The 20446-nt window shown below is 47.1% G+C and overlaps 1 protein-coding gene across 1 annotated transcript in view; it reads right to left on the reverse strand.

The window, feature by feature from the left end:
• Positions 1 to 4474: 4474 nt before the first annotated feature.
• Positions 4475 to 20446, reverse strand: part of MERTK (MER proto-oncogene, tyrosine kinase) — a 99062-nt gene continuing 83090 nt past the window's right edge. Inside the window, exons 12-19 of the mRNA XM_006105714.3 lie at positions 19343 to 19438; positions 18566 to 18646; positions 17580 to 17672; positions 16410 to 16528; positions 13723 to 13832; positions 12123 to 12282; positions 11339 to 11475; positions 4475 to 5490 (exon numbers count right to left, since the gene is read on the reverse strand). Coding sequence (XP_006105776.1) covers positions 4977 to 5490; positions 11339 to 11475; positions 12123 to 12282; positions 13723 to 13832; positions 16410 to 16528; positions 17580 to 17672; positions 18566 to 18646; positions 19343 to 19438 — 1310 coding nt within the window. The 3' untranslated portion in view covers positions 4475 to 4976. The remainder of the gene's footprint in view (positions 5491 to 11338; positions 11476 to 12122; positions 12283 to 13722; positions 13833 to 16409; positions 16529 to 17579; positions 17673 to 18565; positions 18647 to 19342; positions 19439 to 20446) is intronic.

Consider the following 20446-nt stretch of genomic DNA (forward strand, 5'->3'; position numbering starts at 1 on the left):
TAAGAGGTAGTAAGAGTTACTGTATATAACTGAAATTTCTCTTTCAAATATCTGTATGTACAATCCATTCAATAAAAAATTATACACAAAAGTATCCTAACGTAGTGGTCTTTGGGTTAGTTTCAGTAATCGTTACTTTAAATACAAATAAATTGTCATTTAGACATGCTCTTTAAAGTTAAACAGAAGGGCCGTTTTACTTCTCTTCTTTGAGCTTTAAAAGAGAGAAAATAAAATCCACGCGCAGAAACATCGTGCATTACTGAAATGCTCGTTAAAGAAACCACAACTTCCCGTTTTCCATTTGTCAGCCAAGGTTAACGCAACGCCTTTAGAGAAGTTAAGTTGCCTTCGTAGCGGATTTATTCTGTGGGGGTGGCTTTCCCACTGACTCAGCAGAGGTTCCAGCTTGTTTTTGCTGATGACCAGAAGTTACAAAGGTCATGGTTTGAGTCAGGACTAGTCTGGCCAGAATCAATCTGATTTGTAAGGTAGAGACGGGCTTTGGCCTGCTGCCTGCGCGGGGAACCTCTGCTTGGTGGGGGCAGAGGGCACTGACTCCCCTAAGGTTCCCGAACCTGTTGATAAAGCCAGCACTGCTTCCATCACCCACATCTGGGAGGGAGGGGCCTGTGGCTCACAGGACTGATAGGAGGGGCATCTTTGGGCGTGGATGTGTCTGGAGCTGCCAACTCTGAGCACAACAGCCATCTGAGGTGAGCGAGGGGCCACTCTCCTTCCCTCTGCCAACTGCCTGGCTGCACGCATCACTGACAACGGTGGGATTCTTTTCTTTCCCAGTTAGTTTGTATTATTTTGGAGTGAGTTGGTAACATATCAGGGAAAATATTTCTGATATGACATGGTGAGTTTTTACACCATAAGGAATGAACTTGGCAGAAGCCACAAATCGGGGAAAGCCTCTAGCAAGCCTAACATTCTCTCTGAAATCTTGCCTGCCCGTCCTACACAGCCGCCCAGGGGTGCGGGAGAAGGTGCTCACTGAGCACTGATGGAAACCCGGGGCTCCAGGAGCGTCAAGCAACCTGCCCAAGATCGCAAGGACAGCGGCAAGGACCAGTTCCCAGCAGCCTCTGCCACTGGTAGTGTCCCTGCTCCTGGGACCCTGATCCTCCGTTCTTCCTATTCAGTAAGAAAAGTCAGGAAAAGGGTGAGGGGAGGAGAGAGGGGGGAAGGGAGCACAGGAGAGGAAGGAAGGAAGGAAGGAAGGAAGGAAGGAAGGAAGGAAGGAAGGAAGGAAGGAAGGAAGGAAGGGAGGAAGGAAAGGAAGGGAGGAAGGGAAAGGAAAAGAAAGATAAAAGAAAAGAACCCTCCCAAGGCAGAGCTAGTCTCCATCTGCAGGTCAGGAGTGTTTCTGTATTTTTCCGGCCTTCTTCACTGGCCCTGTCCCAGCCCAGCTGAAGACAATGACTTGTTTCGGCTCCCTCATGGTTAGCCCATAAGACTCCCTACAAAAGAGAACTGGAAAGGCTATTTTTAGTTCATGCTCAGAAGACACTACCAGTTTGCCAAGATTGGAGCCTCTGAAAGTTCGTTCTTTCAAAACTTTCGATAGTCAAATGTGACCGAGAGGATGCGGGTTGCAAAGTTCTCAGCGAGGAGATTTCAGATGTCTTCACGATGGTGGTCCAGCCCGTTTTCCTCTTGGGAAAAGCAAGTGGGTTGTAAAGGTGCTGCTCTTCACACCCGTGTCACCCAGGCGCTGGCGCATCTCGGGGGCTGGATGAAGGGCACTTCTCTGTGTGCTGATATCTTAAGAAAAGCCAGAAGCCCACGCTGGCTCACTCCTCTCCTCTCCCATGGCAGACTCGGTCCAGGGTCCCAGCCCTCCTCAGGCACGCAGCACAAACTGAGCAAATGGCACAGGATGGGGCGCTATGGGAATCTGTGCATGGATTCCTTGAGATTTTTCTACATACAGAACCATCTTATCTGTGAATAAAGACAGCTTACTGCTTTTTTACTGGTGAGCTATTCATTACATTCTTGTTTACATTAGATAATTAAAAGTAGAAATATAAAAGAGTACAGAAGGTTCTCACTTAACATCCTCTATAGCAGCGGTTCTTAACCTGTGGGTCACGACCCCTTTGGAGGTCGAACGACCCTTTCACAGGGGTCGCCTAAGACCATCGGAAAACACATATATAATTACATATTGTTTTTGTGATTAATCACTATACTTTAATTATGTTCAATTTGTAACCATGAAAATACATCCTGCATATCAGATATTTACATTACGATTCATAACAGTAGCAAAATTAGTTATGAAGTAGCAACGAAAATAATTTTATGTTGGGGGTCACCACAACATGAGGAACTGTATTAAAGGGTCGCAGCATTAGGAAGGTTGAGAACCACTGCTCGATAGGTTTTTAGAAACTGTGGCTTTACATGGAAACAATATACAATGAAACCATCTTTACTACAGGCTAATTAATATAAACAAGAGTTAAGTTCCTATGTCTTATTTCTGGTCACAAAAACATCACCAGACTCCTAAACAAAGATCCAAAACGCTCCTAATATTAAACATTAAAATAAATGGGAGCTCTACACACATTTAAGAGAATAAAAACAAGATGATGATTTCCCAGCCCGATTCCAGTTCAGGATGGTGGTGGCTGGAGCCTCTCCAGCAGCTCAGGGTGCCAGGTGGGACCCATCCTGGGCAGAAGTTTCTCCCATTGCTGGCCACTCACATCCTCCCTCACTCACACCCTCCCTCACTCACTCACTCACACGGGGACAGTAGACACGCCAGTTCACCTCACATGCACATCTCTGGGACGTGAGAGGAAACCGGGCCCCTGGAGAAAACCCACGCAGACACGGGGAGACGGTGCCAACGCCAACAGAGAATGGCCCTGGCCCCAAAGCAACTTCTTCTCATTAATGTTATAATGAGATGACATTATTCAAGGATCTGCTATATTTTAACAGTTTAGATAGTTAATATGAAATTTATATGAAACTTCCAAATAAGTTTTTCAATTTGCTCACAGATGTGAACACTTTTTTACATTTTTTTTTCTTGAACTAACCAGTCAGCTCTTGATCAAGACTTCAATGACGAGTTATTCACATTCTTGATAGTCATTGTCAACAAGAAACTTTGTGCAAGGAGATGTAAACATTTTTATTGATTTTTTAAAATTCATTTGAGAGAGGGAGGAAGGGAGAGAGAGAGAGAGAGAGAAACATCGATGAGAAACATCAACATTGATCGGCTACCTCCCGAAGGTCCCCTGCTAGGAAGGGAGCCTGCAACCTGGGTATATGCCCCAATGAACAGGGAATTGAACCAGTGACCTTTTGGTGCATGGGTCAATGCTCAACCACTGAGCCACACCAGCTGGGCTTTATTAATATTTTTAAAACAACCATTCACAAAATCCCAACAGTAGAAATTATTTTTTTTTTGCTGACAAAATCTGATACTGGTAATTCTCTTGATGCAAATTCTTTTCCTGCCCTCAGAACTTTCTAGTATGGGGCATTTCACAGTAACGGGGGAGCTACTCACCCTGGAGACTGGGGCACCAGGGCTGGCAGCCAGACTGAGGGCCACATCCCTGGGCCTGGTACAGAAGCTGACCCTCTCAGGCTGGTGACCTGGCTGAGGCGACTCACCAGTGGTGAATGGGCCTGAGAATGATAGTAGTCCCGGCCCAGCGGGGCTGCCCCAAGGGCTGAGAGATTGACTGACCACATCCGGCTGCTGCTCTTACTGGGAGGGTAAGGTAGCCTTTCCTGCCTCAGTCTGCCCGTCTGTGAAGTGGAGATAATAGTACCTATCTGGTAGGGTTGTTATGAGGACTAAGTGGGAGCCATGCCTGGCACACAGTAAGTGCCATCTATGTGTTTAGTAAAGTTAAAAGGTCAAGGGGCTCTGGAGCAGACCCCCAAATCATGTGCTTAGAACCTGCCAGAGGCAGATTGCTTGGTTCAGAATTCTTGCTTCTCCCCTCTCTAGATGTGGGCCACCACAGGCCACTCTGCCTTTGCAGCCTCAGTTCATGGCCCACACATGATGGCACTGGCACCCAAGTCATGAGGCATGGATTCAACAGGTCAGTTCACGGAAAGTGCTCAAGAAACAATGACTCTTGCGACACAGAGTAGCCAGGATGCAAACCTGGGCCGCCGAGTGCTAAGCCTGCTCCCGCTGCCTGCCTCCCATGCAGGAAAGCCCTCCACTTGTCCCATACTCTTCTACAACCCATTTAACTCTCTGCCCCCACAGTGTGTTTTTCAACCCTTTAAATAATTTTTCACCCTCCAACTTCGGTCTCTCCAGGATGATTTTTCTTATCTTTAGGAAACATCCAAGAATGGCCAGAGCAGGTGCCTTGAGCATCAGGCACTAAAGGAATTCCTTTGCAAAGCCACGAGGCTGCCGGCAACCCTGGTCTTTTTCCAAGTCTCAAGTAAGTACCACACATCCTTCCGCATTCATATTTTATTAGGAAGTTATATCAAAGAATCAGTTATAAAACTTTACATATCAAAAGGTCATTCTTATCAAACAGGTGATTCAGGGGAGTATCGGATTCTTCGTAAGACCAGAAGCAAAGTCAAGCAATTTCATTTTATGAATATTTTTACATTTAACAGGAAAATGAAAACAACTGTGCAAATGTTAACATCAAGGAGCAGTTGTAGAGATGAGGCTGTTAAAGCTTAAATTTTAAAATCTGCAAGGTAAGTGACAGAAAATAAGACATCTTTTATTAAAATATAATATCTAGGTCTCTTTCCACCATATACACATATATTTTTCTATTTAAATAAATATATATTAATGCATTTTTAATGACGTACTGAACAACATTCATCTGGTGCTTGCTGGCGGTGGCAGGAAGACGGATACCAGAAACTTGGGGCGTACCTGGGTCTCTAAGGCAGAGGGGTCTGTCTATCTCCCTGGTTTGGGAATGTCTCGGCTCTCCTCACACAAGGACTGCCGAGTCTTCCGAGGAGTCATCTGCGAACAAAAGTTCATCTGGCGGCAGGCTCCCCAAGGGCAGCGTGCTGGACTGGGACCAGGAGACCCGGCTCCTCACAGGCCTGTCCTCCAGTAAAACACCGTTCTTTCCCGCTGTCCCTGCTGCGGCGGCAGCGGGAGCCGCGTCTTCCCAGTTCTCACTGCCCCCATTTAGAATGTACCTTCCCTCAAGAGGTCCATTCTCATGGACTTGGGCTGTGACCACGCTGACAGCAGCGCTGCTCGCGCAGGCAGCAATGATAGAGTCGGGGTCGATGTCCATGTCCAGCTGAGCGAGTGGGGGGCCCTCTGCCAGCCCCTCGCAGCTCTCTGGAAACGGTGTGTTGATGTAAACGACCTCGGCTTTGTCCTGTGCTTCCGGCAAACCTTCCAAGAACTTTTCTAGCTGCAGCCTCAACATGGAGAAGGTGGGTCGGTCCAAGGGCTCAGCCCTCCAGCAGGAGTGCATTATTTCATACCTGCAAGTAGAGAAGGCGAGTTAACTCCCGGCGCAGCACTGGGCCCTCAGTGCAGTCCACCCCTTGTTTTCACCTTGTCTTGGATTTTTTTTTAAATATATATTTTATTGATTTTTTACAGAGAAGAAGGGAGAGGGATAGAGAGTTAGAAACATCAGATATATCGATCAGCTGCCTCCTGCACGCCCCCTACTGGGGATGTGCCTGCAACCAAGGTACATGCCCTTGACCGGAATCGAACCTGGGACCCTTCAGTCCGCAGTCCGACGCTCTATCCACTGAGCCAAACCAGTTCGGCATGTCTTGGATTTTTAAAAAATTAATTTTACAGAGGAAGGGAGAGAGAGAAGTAGGGGAAGAGGGAGGAAGGAAGGCAGGGAGGGAGACAGAGAAACACTGATTTGTGGTTCCACTTTATTTAGGCATTCATTGGTTGATTCTTGTATGTGCCCTGACCAGGGATCGAACCCACAACCTTGGCGTATCGGATTGACGTTCTAACCAACTGAGCTACTCGGTGAGGGCAATTTTATTACATTTTAATCCACACTAATTTTACTTTTTGGAAATTACGGAGGTTTTCCTTGTGGCATATTTGTTCAACTTTTATTATAAATTTTCCATGGGTATGTGATAGTGCTCCTCTGTCTCCAGGAATACAGGACATAGTATGGTCCATGGGCCAAGTCCAGCCCACCATCTGTTTTGTAAATTGAACCCGGTCCAGCATGGCCCGGGGTGAACCTGAGGAGGAGCGGTGAAGGATTAAAGACAGACAAGAGAATACAGTTGGGGCCAGGTAGGATCTGTGCCTGGATAAGGAAACAGTGACCCTGCCTGCAAGCAGGATCTTTATTTTATAGTCAGATCACACAAAGCAAAACAAGGGGAGTGGTCAAGACGTTTACAATGTTCTCTCGAGTTTCCAATCTACTTTGTTCCTATTATTGCACTCAAGCCTTGTTTTGGCAGCACTTGCTGCACCTCCCACAGCCCACAGCCCTTAGCTACCTAGGACTGCAGCGTCTGGGACTCTAGGTCAAGCTTATAACCAGAGCCTTCGGCTGTAATTGTGCTGGGAGGGCTTTGCCCTCCAAGCTGGGACTTGTATGAGGCTTTGCCACAGTCAGTGGGAGGCTTGATCCTGTCTGAACGCAGCAGCCGCTCTCCACAGTAAATAAAGTTTTATTAGAACACAGTTACTTTTATTTATGTGTGGCTGCTTCTACTGCAATGGCAGAGTTAAGTAGTTTCAACAGAGACCACATGGCCTCAAAATAAAAAATACTATTGTGCCCTTTACAGAAAAAGTGTGCCGACCCCTGTTCTGCATGAAGCTGGGTTTGTCACCAGGAGAGCTGTTAGAAGGACCGGGGGTGGATGGGTAAAGGAGTGTGTGCCTCACTGTGCAGGGCGTTTTGTGTGTGTTACTGCACCTACTCTCATCAATAGCCCTGTCCTTGTTACTTTGCTATGTGGGCAGCAGGGGACCAGTCTCTGGCTGGACAAGTGCTATGACTGGGGCTCCTCATGACCTCTGCTGTGTCCTGTAGGGAGGATTCTCTTCAGGGTGGTGCCCTCATTCTCTGTGTAATTAAGAATGACAATGGGGGGACATTGATGTGAGCACAGTAAAACAGAGATGACTGCATCAGGAAGAGTGAGTTATACTACCATTTGGACTCTTTCCTTTCTTGAGAAATTGACATTCATGTTGCTGGATAAGGAAATGATCCCAATGCTAATCATCTGACACATGTAGTAGATTACTGCTATCTTTTTTAAAAATACATATTTTTATTGATTTCAGAGATGAAGGGAGAGAGAGAGCAATAGAAATATCAATGATGAGAGAATCACTGATGGGCTGCCACACTCGGGTTCGAGCCCACAACCTGGGTATGTGCCCTGACCGGGAATCAAACAGTGACCTCCTGGTTCATAGGTCGACACTCATCCAACTGAGCTGCACCAGCTGGGCAGATTACTGCTATCTTGTGAACATAAATATGCAATTCCCATATTCCCATGTAATCCCATTGCGTAGAACTCTGGGTAATTCTACCAGCATTCACACACGTACTGAGAGATCTCACCCACCTACATGTGTAACAATCAACACCTGCCTTTGTTTACTTTCCAGCCCCTATCAGCAAGGCCTGAGCTCCTGGCCGGCGGGTCTGCAGGCGCTTTGCCTGTGAGCACAGGACCCTGAGCTCCCGTTTCCCTGATGAGCCCGATTCCCACCTGGACATCAGCTCAGCTCTCTGACTCTCCTTGTTCTACTTCACGAGATGGCCATGGGACCTGGCAAACAGCTTTTGTTTCCATTTTTGAGGTTCTTATGGTATAAATCAATTTGCATGGCTTCGTGTTTTCCACAGAGCCCTGCCTGTTTGCAGTCTGAGATGAGCTTTGAGGAATTCTGCCCTTAGAAGACACTCCCCTTTTCATTAGGCCATGAAGGCCCCATTATTTACCTTCATTTATCCCACGTCTTCGGAGAAAGCGTTTGCATAACCCAGCGATTTTAACCGGTGTGCCGCAAGAATTTTTTAAGTAGCCATACCTGACTACTTAGCCGAGGGCACTGACTTCTTTTCTCCTAGAGTCTAGGTCCTAGACTGTCAAATAAAAAACTGACAACAGCCAACCCAACAATAGCCATCCAGTGTGAATGAATAAAAATGATACCTATATTTTTTGTCAGATTGGCAAATAATACATTTTTTGGTGTGCTGTAGAATTTTAATAATTAGTTCATGTGTGCTGTGAGATGCAAAAGGTTGAAAATCGCTGATATACTCTATGTTCTTCATATTCAAATGATAGCAAAATCACAATATGTAACAATAGAAATATGACTAGCAAATATCTGGTAGTGTGGGTACTGTCTAGGCCCCTCCGACAAAGGGCAAGTCTGCAGTGGTGGACCAAGGTCAGCAAGTTCAATCTCAGGGATGGAAAGAAAAAATAAGCCCTAACCAGTCTGGCTCATGGATAGAGTGTCAGCCTGCCGAACGAAGGGTCCAGGTTCGATTCTGGTTAAAGGCACATACCTTGGTTGCAGGCTCCTCCCCAGCCTGGGAGCCTGGTCGGGGCATGTGCAGGAGGCAACCAAACGATGTGTTTCTCTCACAGCAATATTTCTTTCTGCCTTTCCCTCTCTCTTCCACTTTCTCTAAAAGCAATGGGAAAATATCCTCAGGTGAGGATTTTAAGAAGAAGAAGAAGGAGGAGGAGGAGGAGGAGGAGGAGGAGGAGGAAGAAGAAGGAAGAAGAAGGAAGAAGAAGGAAGAAGAGGAAGAAGAGGAAGAAGAGGAAGAAGAAGAAGAAGAAGAAGAAGGAAGAAGAAGAAGAAGGAAGAAGAAGAAGAAGAAGAAGAAGAAGAAGAAGAAGAAGAAGAAGAAGAAGAAGAAAGAAGAAAGAGGGAGGGGGAGGGGGAGGGGGAGGGGGAGGGGGAGGGGGGAGGAGGAGGAGGAGGAGGAGGAGGAGGAGGAGGAGGAGGAGAAGGAGAAGGAGAAGGAGAAGGAGGAGAAAAAAAAAGTTTGGTAGTTGCCTTTGTAAAGGGTCATTTTTGTTTTCCTACTGAGATTTCATAAAAGATGTAGTCACACAGGTTGTGGGAGCTGGGGGAGTGGCGGGTGGGGATTACTGTTTCACGGGGGACAGAGTTTCAGTTTTGTGAGATGAAGAGTTCTGGAGATGAGGGGGGTGACGGCTGTACAACACGGATGCACTTACACGACTGCACTGCACACTTAACAGCCAGGAGGCCATAGCTCAGCTGAGGAAATGTCCTACGGAGACGACGGGGACATCATGCAGAGAGGCCTCTTGGGCCAGGGAACAGGCCTGCCGCCTGGTCACTCGGAGTGGGTGACACCGTGAGAAGAGGCAGCCACAGAGGGCAGGACATACAGTGCGCTCCGTTACTTACACCCTTACATGTCTTAGGACTGACTTGGAAAAGACCGAGGGGCAAGTACCGTAGGCATGAACTCACCTCGGCTAAGGTTAGGCAGCAAGTGAGATGAGAAGCTCAGAAGTGTGTCTCATTTTTAAAAGAAAACGTCCCTGATATGAAACAGAGGCCTCTTTGTTGACCAGCATCCAGATGGGACAGGGGCCCGAGAAGAAGGCCCGGGTCAAGCCTCAGGTGCCGAGCCAGCTGGGGTGGGGACCACAGGGCCGCCAGGGCCATCTGACCTGCCTTACCTCCTGGCCACGTGGCACGTGCTGACTCTGCAACTCTCACCTAAAAATGCTCAGAAAAGTGAGTCAGCATTCCTCGTCCGGCTCTGCGTAAAGTACTGGAAAACCACAGTGTGACACAGCTTGGACCTTGCTGAGACCCTGGGTAATCACTGCAAAGACCAACTGCTTGTGGCGCAAGACGGAAGCCAAGAGAGAAAGAGCCACAAAACTCCTCATTCAACATTGTTGGGCTAAAACGGTTCCTCCTTTTTAGAAGCAAACATTTCATTCACGTGGCTCTTTCAAAAACCACCATGAAACCCCAGATCTAATTTAATTAGAATTTCACAATGTTTTTAAAGGACTTAACATTTTTTGTTTCTGTTCTTAATATTGTAATTTATAACCACAACAGCCACCATGGCTAAACAGCCTGCGGCTCTTATCAATAAAGTTTCCTTCTGGGAATTTTCCTGCTTATGTAAATTCTCCATGCACATGCATTAAAATTTGATTTTCTTCTGTTAAAAAAAACACCAAAATAGTTTTCCCTGTTTGGCTTGGACAAGATAGGGGAGCCTGCAAGCCCCCTAACCTAGCCCTCCCCTAAGTGAGGAAGCAAGGCCACAGTGTGACATAGTGGGGGGGGTCTCACCCACCCTTCCAAGCCTGAGCCCGTTGCAGGCCCCAGGTTCTGAAATCTTGCTGAATGTGGAGACAATGTCTGTAACCCCTGTTATGTGGGGAAGAGACTCGGCACTAGGGAGGTAGAGGCAATGCCACAAGAAGTCAGTTTAAGAAGGTCAGCAAGGTGTCTGGGCAGGTGGGTGTGTGTGATGTCATGTTAGGAATCGGCACCACGGTGTGACACTTGCTCTGTGCCTCCTGCAGGCTGAGCGCTCCACACACTTTCCTCAACCCTCCCAATAGCTCTGAAGAATATGTGACTGGACTTCATCTGCGGCTGATAATGAGGCACACAAGTCAAGTCAGCTGTGAAGGCCTCCCCTGTGGGTAGGTGGAGGCTGCAGCTGGCCTCAGTGACTCAGAGGCCCGGCCTCTCCCTATACCACCCACCCTAGAGAGGAGGGGCCTGTCCCGCACGGGCTGTGCACGCTGAGCTGGGGCTCTCACGCCGGGTGGAGCACCTGACTGCCCAGTGTATTAAGACATGCACTTCTGGCCCACTTTGTTCCAACAGCCTCAGTGTCCAGGCATAGGGCCGAGGAATCATGCTGTTAGACAATCCCTCATGCAGTTCTGATGATCGGCCTGACCTCAGAGCCATGGGCTTCGGTTTCTAAATTTCCTGATTAGGATATTACTGCGATTTGTCTGTCTGAAATACTGTACAGGAAGAGAAGGATGACGGCAGCACAAGAGGGCAGGTGACCAGGTACCTCATATGCTGTAAAGTTGACCCATTTATCTAGAATGCATTTCCCAGCGGTGCCTGCAGACCTGCAGAACATGTGCACACACCACCTCTCACACCGGGAAAGGTTTGGGCTTGGACGTGCCACCTCTGCACACGTGGCCTGGCTAAAAGCACTCCCTCCTACCCACGCCCCCATGGCTGTGTCCCTAGGTCTTTGCAGACCCACTGGCCGGCCCCCACAGGGTGCCTGGTCCCATTGAACGGCTCACTCACAGTTCGTCCAGGCAGTCCTCTGGCTGCTTCAGCCTGTGGCCGTGGAGGAGATAGTCGTACATCTCATGGTTCTGGACTCCGGGGTAGGGCGTCATCCCCCGAGTTGCAATTTCCCACATGGTCACGCCAAATGCCCACTGAGAACAAATCAACAAGAAGTAAGATTTGAGTCTTTTCAGAAAGTCTGAATGGACTTTTTCATTGGGAAAGGTCATTTCTTTAAAGCCCCGATGACCGTGCACAAAGCTGACAATTATGACTGGGACACGCTGCTCTCCCAACACGCAGTAACGTGGTTGGTACGTCACTGTGCCCATTTGCTACTAACACTCTTACGGGAAATCTGACAAGGGCAGCCAGAGCCTCCTGCCGAATCCATGCTCGTTCACAATGTTGTCAAGTGTTTTCGCTCCTCGTCTCTGGTTGAGGGCGTAACCACACAGCACCGTTTGTACATCATGTTGGTCCCATAGAGCCACTGAATGAACTTGCTGAATTTAATATGAATATGAAATAGCTCAGTTGTGGGCAATATGTCACAATAGTGTAGCAGAGGAAAACGGGAATAAATTAAGGGCCTGTGCAAAGACAGATCTTTTGAATGTCAGTAGACTTCACCAGAATCTAGAGTTCCACCTGAATCAGGGTGCCTAGCAACAAATAAGAGAGATGTGAGCACACTCCCAGTCCTCAGTTCATCATAGTGAAATGTTTGGCAGCTAAGTCACTTTATTCAGCACGGTTCATCTCTGAAACTCAAGGTCCCCAGGAAAACTGTACCTACCACGTCACTTTTACTGGTGTAGACTCGGTCCGCAAGGCTCTCGATGGCGATCCACTTCACAGGCATCTTCGCGATGCGGCCTTGGCGGTAGTAATCGCCGCTGTAAATCTTCTTAGAGAGGCCGAAGTCCGCCACACACACAGTCATGTCATCTCGCAACCTACAGAGAGGAGTTTGAGTCCTTAGATCCATCACAGGCAAAGCCTTGAAGCACAGGTCTGCGTCACAGGCACAGGAAGTAGCCCAAAGACACAGGCCCCACCTGCTTGGGGAACAACGGCCCAGCAAGTGAGGGGGAGCAACAGAGAGAGAGCACCCTGCACCCTGCTTGTCTGTGTGGGAATTGGACCTGGCAAGGCCATCTGTGCACAAGGATGGAGACACCAGGAAGGAACAGGGGAGCTGCACAGGTGTAGAAGGAGCCCAGCTCAAACCCGGGGCCTCTGGTCACTCAACGAGCATCCCAGCAGCCTTTACGCCTGACGTCTGGATGTAGCCCTGGCTCTGTGGTTCAAGGGAGCCTCCTGGCAGCCTGGGGGAGGTGGGCAAGTACAGCCTGCAAGAGGGAGATCCAGGACTCCCCGCAGAGATGGCCAGGTAGTACTGGGGGAGTAACTCAGAAAACTAAAGCCATACAATCACATTGACAGCCCATCCCATTAAAACAGATCCTAGACAAGAAGGAGAAGGGAGAGAAGAAATGAGAGGTCTGGAGGCAGCATGACGACTCGTCCCTGTTTGCCCGACACCGACTTTTAAAACTGGACATCCCTTGTCCTGGGAAAGCCCTCAGTTCCGGGCAAACTGACAGCGGGTCACCCTTCTTGATAGGAAAGACGTTAAGGAAACATTGATGGGGAAAAAACGATTTTCATAGGTCTCCCTCTGTGGTAGGAAAATTCTTTAAATTAAAAGACAAAAGCAAGATCCTTCTGGGCTTTCAAAAATGAGGTGAAAGTGGGAGGGGGCTGGGGAGGGGGGCACTGGCTAGGAGGAGTGAGGGCAGGCACCACTGTCACTTCTCCAGCCAAGAAAAGTAAATAAAAGCAACACATTTAATGAACCTTCCCTCTCCCTGCAACAGTGAACTTAGTCAAGACGCAGTTCCTGTCTTGAAGATCTCCCGCAGAAAATGGCTCCGCTGCTGCAGCAGGAAGACGTGGGGAGAACTGGAGCTCAAAGTTCTAGTCTGTCCTTGCTGCTCTGGTCGGTGTGACCACAGAACAAGGCGTCTTCACAGGGTAGCATCGCGAGAACGTAGGGACAGACCTTTATGGTTTTCATTACTGTCTGCATGATTAGCTGACTTGTATGTAACTGGGCCCAAAGCCAGCGGATGGCAATGAACAGGGATCACAAAGGTCTTACCTCGCCCTCTTAGGGCGTGAGAGTGTGAAAATGAAAACAGAGTCACAGGAGGAAGTTTGGGAGGGACTGAAAACCCACAGGCACAAACCCAGTAATGCATCAGGGACACAGGAATCCCATCTCCAGAACTCTCTCTCCTCCTCCTGTGACAGCGACAGGCCACCCACGGTGTCCCCACCACAAACACCAACACCATGAGGTCCAACAGCCCAGGACGCACCCAGACCCTTACATGCAGTTTCGAGCAGCTAAGTCTCGATGGAGGAAATTCCTGTTGCTCAGATACTCCATCCCCTGGGCAATGTCCACCATGAACTTCACCAGTGTCTGCACGGGAATGTGCTGGGGACGAAGCAAGAAGAAAGATTATTATTATTATTTTTTTTTACAAGGAAATCTGCAAGTTATCTCCATCTGGGGGAAAACAGCATTTTTTCTCTTAAATGTGTGGCCATGAGACATGGAAACAAACTTCAGTTCTTTATCACTAATAGCACAAAAAAGGTTTTAAAAGAGGAATGAAAAAACAAACAAACTCTAGCCCTAACCGGTTTGGCTCAGTGGATAGAGCGTCGGCCTGCGGACTGAAAGGTCCCAGGTTTGATTCTGGCCAAGGGCATGTACCTTGGTTGCGGGCACATCCCCAGTAGGGGGTGTGCAGGAGGCAGCTGATCGATGTTCCTCTCTCATCGATGTTTCTAACTCTCTATCCCTCTCCCTTCCTCTCTGTGAAAAATCAATAAAATATATTAAAACACACACACACACACACACACACACACACACACAAAACCCCCAAAAAACAAACTCTAAAACTGTTTGGCAAATATCACATTTTCTTCTCCCCATGTTTAAAAGTATTCACAGTGAATAACATTCGTCTCCCAAGTCATGGGATCCAGTGGGATCTTCCGTGTCCTGAGTGCCAGTGGGACCAAGCACCCATGCCACACAGAGGGGGGGGGGGTGGCTTTTGAGGGTGGGGTTTTCTAATGTTTTGAGGCAAAAAGCCCACTTTAAAGTAGCTGTCCAATTGTGCACCCACATCTGCTATCCCTTTGAAATGTTTTGAAAAGATAGTTTTCTTTTAGAGAGAAATTAGGATGGTCTTGGGCCCTTATCACAGGAATTTTCATTTTTGTTTCTTGGGACCCCCTGTAATGTCAGCAGCCGAGTGTTTTCTCCACGGCGTGACTGCACGCTAGCTGCTGTGTTAAGAGACCATCTGGGTTGGAGCTGATTCTGAGGATGACGACAGAAGTAGCGTTCTCTGCAGACACTGCGTGAAGGGCTGACGACTTCCTGGCCACCACAAGCAGGTCCACCCACAACACACTTTCCCAGCACACTGCATATGTCACGACTCATTCCATATGGCACGAGTTTTCCAACGTGGTGAGAACAAAGCCCTGAATTTTTAATGCTTTATATCTCCGTGTCAAGACCCATGTCGGTCACACATTGTATGTAAAATAAAATGCTTTAATTATGTTTTACTTTTACATAATGGACTTGTTAAAGAGAACATAAACAGATCAGGGAGGGACGTGCTATGCCTGTGTTCTGTATAGCTGGGGCTTTAATTTTCTGGATGCTAATTTCCAGCAAAGGATTTGGGTATTAAGAAATATCAAGTCTGCTAACATTCATGGAGATGAATATCAGGTACTATTCATCTGTGTTATTTTTTCCTCAAACAATGATTTCATTCTTGCAAACTGTGACCAAAGTTACTTAAAAGATAACTGTGTGGGCCTGGCCGGTGTGGCTCAGTTTGTTGAGCATTGTCCTGTGCACTGAGCGGGTACCGGTTCTATTCTCAGTCAGGGCACATGCCCAGGTTTTGGATTCAATACCCAATCAGGGTGCGTGCTGAGAGCAACTAATGGATGTTTCTCTCTCTCCCTTCCTCTCGCTCTAAAGAAAAAATCAATAAAAAATTATTTTTAAAAAAGATACTTGTATGGTAGGATTAATAAATGAGTTCAACAAAGTTAAAGGACACTAGATCGATATACAAAAATCAATGTAGTTCCATACACTAGAAATGAACACTCTTTCTGAAAACGAAATCAAAACAATTTTATCTACAAAAGAATAAAAAATAAAATACTTAGGAATAACTTTAACAAAAGAAGTACAAAACTTACACTCTGACAAGTACAAAATGAAAGACGCTAAAGATCTAAATAAAGGAAATGATAGCCTGTATTCATGGAGGGGAGGGGAGGACAGGAGGCACCGAGGCCCTGCTGGAGGAGCACACTACGTAACCGAGCCCCAGTCCTGCCACACTAGCAGAACAGAAAGTGTTTATTCCCCCAACTGACTGAACAGACAGCAAAGACCTGAATAAAAGCTTGATGTTCCAGTTTCTCTATGCATTTTGTGACTTCCAGCATTACCTATGGCTGCAAATGTATACATGGGAGTTACCTTCCAACACTGGAGATGCACTTGTATTTTCGCAAATAGAAATATCCTCGGGCGAGGGTTAACAAAACAAAACAAGAAAGACGGGTGGACCAAGTTCACCCTCCGTGTCTCTGAAAAACAGTTCAGGGCACCGTCCCTCTGAAAACCGAGACAGGTCCCGCACCCAGGGATTTCAGCGTGAACAAGCTAGAGAGGCAACTTCAAAAGAATGAGGCCACTCTGACATCAGAAGGGGCCCCTGGCTCCAGTGTGAGGGGCATAGAGTGTGCTCCCAGCTGACTTCCTCCCCCATAAACAGGAATAACAGGACCAGGAGGAGGCCTGCTGTGAAGGCGGATACCCCGTTTCAACCCCTAGGGTGCACAGGGAGCACCAGACAAAGGCTCAAGTCCTTGCGCTCCCTCCTTCATATTCAAGGTCAGATGCTGAGTTTGCCCAGGCCTCGTCAAGTGTCCAGAGGCAACGCAGCGGGGAATTCATTACCTTTGATGCTGCCTCCAGTCGGGAATAGAGTAAGTAGGTGTGTAGGTCCCCGTATTTCATGAAGGGTAAAATCACCATGGGCTTCGGGGTGCCTTGAGAGCCCATTTCTATACACACACCTGCAATTAAGAGCAGAGTTCCTTACAAAGAGCCCCTGTTAGCACTGACCGGAAAAAGCACGCAGGGCAGGAGCCTGGGCCAAATTGAAACCACGTGCGCCCAAGTGAACAGTTAAAAAAACAAACGCTCGTAACTCACACGCCGAGTTCAAGAATACTGAACGCACCCTGAGTCCACATCTTGTTATTTTTTTTCTTTTTTCTTTCAGGTTAGGGCCAGTCTTTGCATGAGAGCGCTCAAAAATTAGTCTATCACAAGTAGAGCCTCGCAGAGACCTGGCGAGTTTTCATTAAATTGATTCCAAGTGAGGGGCAGGGACTGCATCAGAATTCAAGAAGCAAACTCATCTCATGTGACAGTGAAACACTTCATCGTACGAAGGCGTGCGCTGAAGCCAAATGCTTAAACTACGAAAAGTATTTTGAGGTAGAATCCACATCCCTAAATTTTAACGGTTACACTCGGGAAAAGCTGCAACCCATTTACCATGCAATTCTAGAAGGAGAGCTGTCACCTGACACCGGGCTTGCAGAGCTCTTGCACATTGTGGTGCAATTACAAAGCACGATTGTTCTCGGTCTGCTGAAGTCGAGAGCTGCCAATGAGTAACACTCATTTCTTTGACATCATCTTATATCCAAAGATTAGTTTTCACATCTCCCTTGAGTGTCAAAGACACTCTGAAAGCTCCCCAAAGAATTTAGCATTTATTAGATTGCAGGGCAGCAAAAATAAGTTGTCAGAACATTGTTATTCTCAGGCTGCTCTCCCTCTCGGAACAGTGTCGCTTAAACAGCAACCACTGGAACCCGATCTCCCCTTTTGGTATTTTTTTGCTAATGGTGCTAAAAGCCAAATCCTGACATTAAATCCCGACCCATTTTTACCCACTTTTACCATAAGCCTCCGAAAATGTTAACTGTAAGGAGAAGCCTTTTGGGTGAAGAAACCCCAGGTTGTAAATCACCGTGGGTTATACCAGGTTTCCCTTTGGCACACAGTGGATGCGCTGAGCCCCTCTGGCCACCAGGCCTGCCTTTCTCCAGGTACCTAGGAGCCGGATGACGTTGGGGTGGCTGAAGTCTTTCATGCATGCGGCCTCGCTGAGGAACTCCTCGATCTCTCGCTGGGAAAAGTTGTCCACTGCAAGAAGAGATGGGAAACCTCAGGCACAGTTAACATGCTCCATGAGGGGAGGGGCAGCAGCAATTCTGTTCTCTCCAAGTAAAATCAGGAAAAGACAGAACTGTGGCAACAGTAAACACATGAGTGGTTGTCAGGGGCTGGGCGGGGGCAAAGAAGGGGTGCACAGGCGATTTTAGGGTGAAACATCTGTAGGACACTGTGACAGTGGACACATGACATTATGCACTTGTCAGACCCACAGAATGTACAACACAGGGTGAACCCTAATGTAGCCTATGGACGTCAGTCATTAACGTATGAATACGGATTCGTCAACTGTAAAAACTGCACCACACTAATGCAAGATGTTCATGATAGGGGGCTGAGTGTGGGAAGGACACATGGGAACTCTGTACTTGCTGCCCAGTTTTTCTGTAGCCCTAAAACTGCTCTAATAATTAAAGTATATTAGTTTTAAAAACTAATATCAAATCCAAACTGTTGCAATCAGTTTGGCCTTAAAGAAAGAAGGGACACATGCCTCTCTCCATCACAGAGCTTGAGTCTGGCTGCTCAGCCCTGCCTTGTGAACTAGAGACACTTTCCTACCACGTTTCTGGAATTAAAGCAACTTAAGAGAGACATTTAAACATCTCCACTAGGCTAAGTGACATTAGCTAGTGACAGGGACACACACTGTGTGATCAACTTGTATGAGGTACGCAGAGCAGTCTAATTCATGGACAGAAGTACAAGGGGAGAGCTAGGGGATCAAGAGCTGTTTAACCAACCAAGTTTCAGTTTTGTAAGCTGAAAAATTCGGGAGATGATGGTGGTAATGGCTGCACAATAGTATGAGCGTACTTAATGCTTAAGCCTAGAACGGGTTTCGTGGGTGACAGGTAACTCACGTTTCATGGTCTTCACGGCCACTTTCTCGGAAGTTCCATCCTGCTGACTAAGACTTCCTTCCATGACAGACCCAAACTCTCCTGTGAAGTAAAACAACAGCTGTGTGGACCTTGTGCAGAATCTCTCCTGACCACAGAAACACCACAGGCCAGAGCCACGTTCTCACGTGGCCCGAGAGGACCCATACACAGCAGCAGGCAGAGCTGCCAGGCCATCCGCACTCGAAACCCAGGACAGAAGCCAGGTACAAACCTCCCGCTTGTCAGCACCGAGGCTGGCTTGGATTTAGCTCAGATCATCACTTTATTACAGGACAACATGGGAAGTGTTTTTGAAATTCATAAAGTAGAAACTCTGAACACCATCATCATTCATCCTAACACCAGAATATCAGGTTGACAGATTAAATATGTATGTGCACCCTTGTCCCTATTTAACCAGGAAGGTGCCAGGAATGATAAACTTGAGAACTAGAGGAATAAATTTAAATGATATAGGAAGCCAACCAGTGAATTACATGCTTTTCAATGGAGGAAGGGAATTCATATTTTCAAGGCCTATTGCGTGTGCTAGGCACTACAGAGCCCCATTCATATGCCCAATCTTAGTTTCAAAAATCACTATTCACTTTTTTATTTTAAATGATAAAATAGAACTCTTTGTATTGTCACTTAAAGTCACAAAATGGTATTTTATGTAACAAATCTGTATTTTTAAAAATTACTGTGAACTGCTTACTTTCTTATCCCACATTTTAAAAGAATTAAACTGTTTACCTTCACCCAGAATTTTTCCAAGAATTAGAAGGTTCCTGTCAATCATAACATCTTCCAGCTTACGCTGCAGCTCCTCGCTGACTCCCAAGCTGCTTACTGTGAAAGAAGTGACAGGGGACATATGAGTGGTCAGTGTGCTTCCCTTCACTGGAATATAATTAAAATTATATATAAAGGCCCATCCAATAGTTAAATGCTTTTTCCATGTTATACCCCAAGGCTCTTCTCCCCCAAATGCCAATAATAAAATATCACACTTAATTCTACTATGATTACAGCAGATAAAATGAACCCTTCAGGCAAGATTAATTCTGAAAATTTCTAAAAATCACAACATTTGTCCTTCCCACCTGCAGTATCAGCAACTGGCAATCAGCTTCCTGCTGGGGAGGTTCAGCCCTGACTAGGGGTGTTTCCTAGTGGAGTATTTACATCCCTAAGGACAGGTCACAAGGAGCCTGGGGCACTTCCCGGAGCCTGGGGCACTTCCCTTCCTCCCTGCCAGGGAAGGAGGCGCAGAAACCAAGAGCACTGCTGTGGTACATGAGCCTCATCACACCGACATGCCAGTGCTAAGCTAAGCCCCTGGTGGAGGACTGGAGAACAAGAGCTTCTGTAATAAGGTGCAGCACTGACAGGAAGTGTTACCAAAAAGAGCCATAAACCAGGGGAGGGAGACCCATTCAACGACTACTTGGCAAATGACTCCGTTTGTGCCCCCGAAAGGCAATGAGCAAGGCTTCGGAAGAAAATAACAACAGCCCTGCTGGTGTTGCTCAGTGGTTGAACATCAACCTATGAACCAGGAGGTCACAGTTCGATTCCCTCCTAGACAGAGCACATGCCCAGGTAGCAGGCTCGATCCCCAGTGGAGGGGTGTGCAGGAGGCAGCTGATCAATGATTCTCTCTCATCATTAATGTTTCTCTCTCTCTCTCCCATTTCCTTCCCCTCTGAAATCAATAAAAATATATTAAAAACAAAACAACAACAAAAACCACGTGGATAATCTGAACATTTTAGCTCTTGGTAAAAAATTTTTACCCAAACGGTCCTCCAATGTAGAAAAAAAAATTGATGTAAATTAAGAATTTTTTAAAATGTA

Source organism: Myotis lucifugus, unplaced genomic scaffold, assembly GCF_000147115.1.
Source record: "Myotis lucifugus unplaced genomic scaffold, Myoluc2.0 scaffold_717, whole genome shotgun sequence".
NCBI classification, from domain to species: Eukaryota; Metazoa; Chordata; class Mammalia; order Chiroptera; family Vespertilionidae; genus Myotis; species Myotis lucifugus.